The sequence below is a fragment of the Oreochromis niloticus genome, linkage group LG11 (assembly GCF_001858045.2).
Source record: "Oreochromis niloticus isolate F11D_XX linkage group LG11, O_niloticus_UMD_NMBU, whole genome shotgun sequence".
Classification (NCBI taxonomy): Eukaryota; Metazoa; Chordata; class Actinopteri; order Cichliformes; family Cichlidae; genus Oreochromis; species Oreochromis niloticus.
In genome coordinates this window covers 16,335,605-16,338,290 of record NC_031976.2, presented here as the reverse complement: position 1 = coordinate 16,338,290, position 2,686 = coordinate 16,335,605, and the positions used below count along the sequence as shown (strand labels likewise).

The 2,686-nt window shown below is 37.8% G+C and overlaps 1 protein-coding gene across 1 annotated transcript; it reads left to right on the top strand.

Moving 5' to 3' along the window:
• Window positions 1-1,135: 1,135 nt before the first annotated feature.
• LOC102083025 (urokinase plasminogen activator surface receptor-like) lies at window positions 1,136-2,686 on the top strand. The gene is made up of 5 exons (XM_005463429.4): window positions 1,136-1,240; window positions 1,499-1,615; window positions 1,691-1,834; window positions 2,208-2,318; window positions 2,407-2,686. The coding sequence occupies exons 1-5, from the start codon at window positions 1,195-1,197 to the stop codon at window positions 2,607-2,609; spliced, it is 621 nt and encodes a 206-aa protein (XP_005463486.1). The 5' UTR covers window positions 1,136-1,194; the 3' UTR covers window positions 2,610-2,686.

Sequence of the window (2,686 nt, the reverse complement as noted above, 5' to 3'; positions counted from 1 at the left end):
TTTGTCCAGATGAGCATTTGCAAAGGCCAAATGAGCTTTGGCATGCCTTAGAAGTGCCCGGAGAAGTGGCGTTTTCCTTGGTCTGCATCCGTGGAACCCAACAGTGTCCGTTGGACTGTCTGCCTTGAGACATTGCCACCAGCAGAGCCCAGATTCACCAGAATGGCCTTGGTGGTGATCCTTGGATTCTTTTTCACCTCTCTCACTATTCTCCTGGCCAGCACAGGTTTCACTTTTGGCTTCCGACAACGTCCTCTGAGATTTTCCACAGTGCGGAACATCTTGTATTTTTTAATAATACTTTGCACTGTAGCCACTGGAACTTGAAAACATTTGGATATGGCCTTGTAGCCCATTCCTCACTTGTGAGCAGCCACAATGCACAGCTGCAGGTCCTCAGTGAGTTCCTTTGTCTTAGCCATGAATGTCCACAGACCACCTGCAGAGAGCTGCTGTTTTTCAACTGTTGAGTTGATCAAAACAGCTATTTCCAATTAATCAGGGTAATTAGGATGCTTTAGAACAGCTTTGACTATTTGGAATGGTATGGAACTTTGGATTTTCCCAGAGACTGTGACAGTTTGTAAAGGGTATGAATAATTCTGGACATGATACTTTTTGCTCAAATGTAAATAAAAGCTGAGAAATATTTTTTTTCCACAATGATGCGTCTTGTACATCATCTTATTATCTTTTGTGAGACACCTGTGTCATTTCCAGTCAAAAAATAACTTGCTAGTTGAATAAAAGTAACTTTAAGTCAAAATTTTCCAGGGGTATGAATAAGTATGGGCTTAACTGTATATATATATATATATTTTTTTTTTTTTTTTTTTTAAATTTCTTTTTTCAGTTAAAACATTTATTTACAAATTGAACAAAGGAGGACATCCTCCAAAGATCATTGTTACAAAGGCCCAGTCCTGATAGAGAATTAAGCAATTTAAAAATGTTACCATTCACTTAACTTGAATTATGTGGAAAATAAAACAAATAAATGAATACAAAGAATTCCTACATAAGTTGGAAACTTAAATTCTTATTCAATGGCTTATTTTCGATAGTCAGGTTCCTTCACTGTCAAAGGCAGAATTAAGGAGTGGTCAGAGAGAGCAGACCACTCCCCTTGATGAGAATTACTTATAACCTGAACGGAAACTAAATTAGAATTCACTTCTATCTGATCATCACACAATGCAGATCCTTGTGCTGATCCTTGGGATCGTGCTGCTCCCTAGAGGCAAGTTTTTCTTCAGTTATCTGTTCTTTTGAAGAAAGTTCTGTAATATTCAATGAAACATTTTCTTTTTTAATGCTTCTACAACGTGTTTTAGTACAACCCAGTAAACGTTTGTCTACGTTCTACAAATTATTATACTAATTATTGTACTGTTTGCCCTCTATTTTTTAAACGGTTCATTTTAGTGAATGTTTTAGAATTTGTCCATGCATTAGAAGCAAGAAAAAATGTCACTTATCTTCATCTTTGTTTTATCAGCCTGTGCTTTGAAATGTTACGAATGCATACCGGACCTCTCTGGAAGCTGCACTGAGACAACAAAAGATTGTCCTTCCAACACTCAATGTGGATCAATCAGACTGACTTCATATGCAGGTTTGATATTTTATAGTTTTTATTTTATTCTTCTTTGAACTGGTTCAGTTTTCAATGGTTTGTCTTTGGTTGCAGGTGGAACCAAGGCTGATGTTAAAGTGAAAGGTTGTGCTGCAGCTGAGGAGTGTGTTCAGGCCTCAGTCAACTATGGAGTTATCCAAAATCTAATTACCAGCAAGTGTTGCACCTCTGATCTTTGCAACTCTCAAGATGCCCCTGGTAATTTCTGTCATGTTGCTTGGTATTTTGCAATGTCATTTCCTGTTGTTGAAACTCACATTTTGTTTGAATGAGCAAAATTTGTTAAAATTGAAACGAATATTAATAATAATTTCTTTCTATCAAATATGTTGAGAAAGTTTTGAAGTGAGTCAAAACTTTTCTCTCAGTCATCGTATTTGCTTGAATAGATGAGGGCAAAATAATGAATCTTTTAAAATTTTATGATTGAAACATCTCAAACAATAAATATATTAATAACTTAAATGATTTTTTGTTTTTTGTTTTCTGTTTTTTTTCCAAGCTGATGTTTTTGGCACACAGCTAAAATAAGCAGGGAAACAAATATTACACATATTTCTGTATTTAACAGAGGGCAGCATCTCCTCTCCAAATGGGAAAAAGTGCTTCTATTGTGATGGAACCGATTGCAGTAAAACTCTAAACTGCAATGGAAATGAGGACCACTGCATCTCAACAACAGGTAACAGGCCGTCAGCATTCAGTGTCTGCATGTTTGTTCTTTTTTGCTCAGAAAAACGTTCAGTGATTCCCTCTTTTCATTTCCTCAGTGACTGCAGGAGGGCAAAAGGCGACTGTAAAGGGCTGTGCCTCCAAGGTGATTTGCTCAAGCACACAAACTGCACAGATCCCAGGAATCGGTGAAGCAGAAATCAGCTGCTGCCAGGGTGACCTCTGCAACAGTGGCAGCAGTACAACTGTCAGCCTTCTGCTCTTTGTCACACCGCTGATCTCTCTGGTCTTGTTCTCTTAGCTGATGGAAACAACAACATCACAGCCCAGCTTTTCTTATGACTGTCACAATGTTTCCTCCCATTTCACCAGAGCTTA

Bases quoted from the DNA above. Each gene is read 5' to 3' on its own strand.
- LOC102083025 (XM_005463429.4), top strand. From the start codon at position 1,195: ATGCAGATCCTTGTGCTGATCCTTGGGATCGTGCTGCTCCCTAGAG. The intron at 1,835-2,207 runs GTAATTTCTGTC...TGTATTTAACAG, and splicing joins CAACTCTCAAGATGCCCCTG to AGGGCAGCATCTCCTCTCCA. The intron at 2,319-2,406 runs GTAACAGGCCGT...TCATTTCCTCAG, and splicing joins CCACTGCATCTCAACAACAG to TGACTGCAGGAGGGCAAAAG.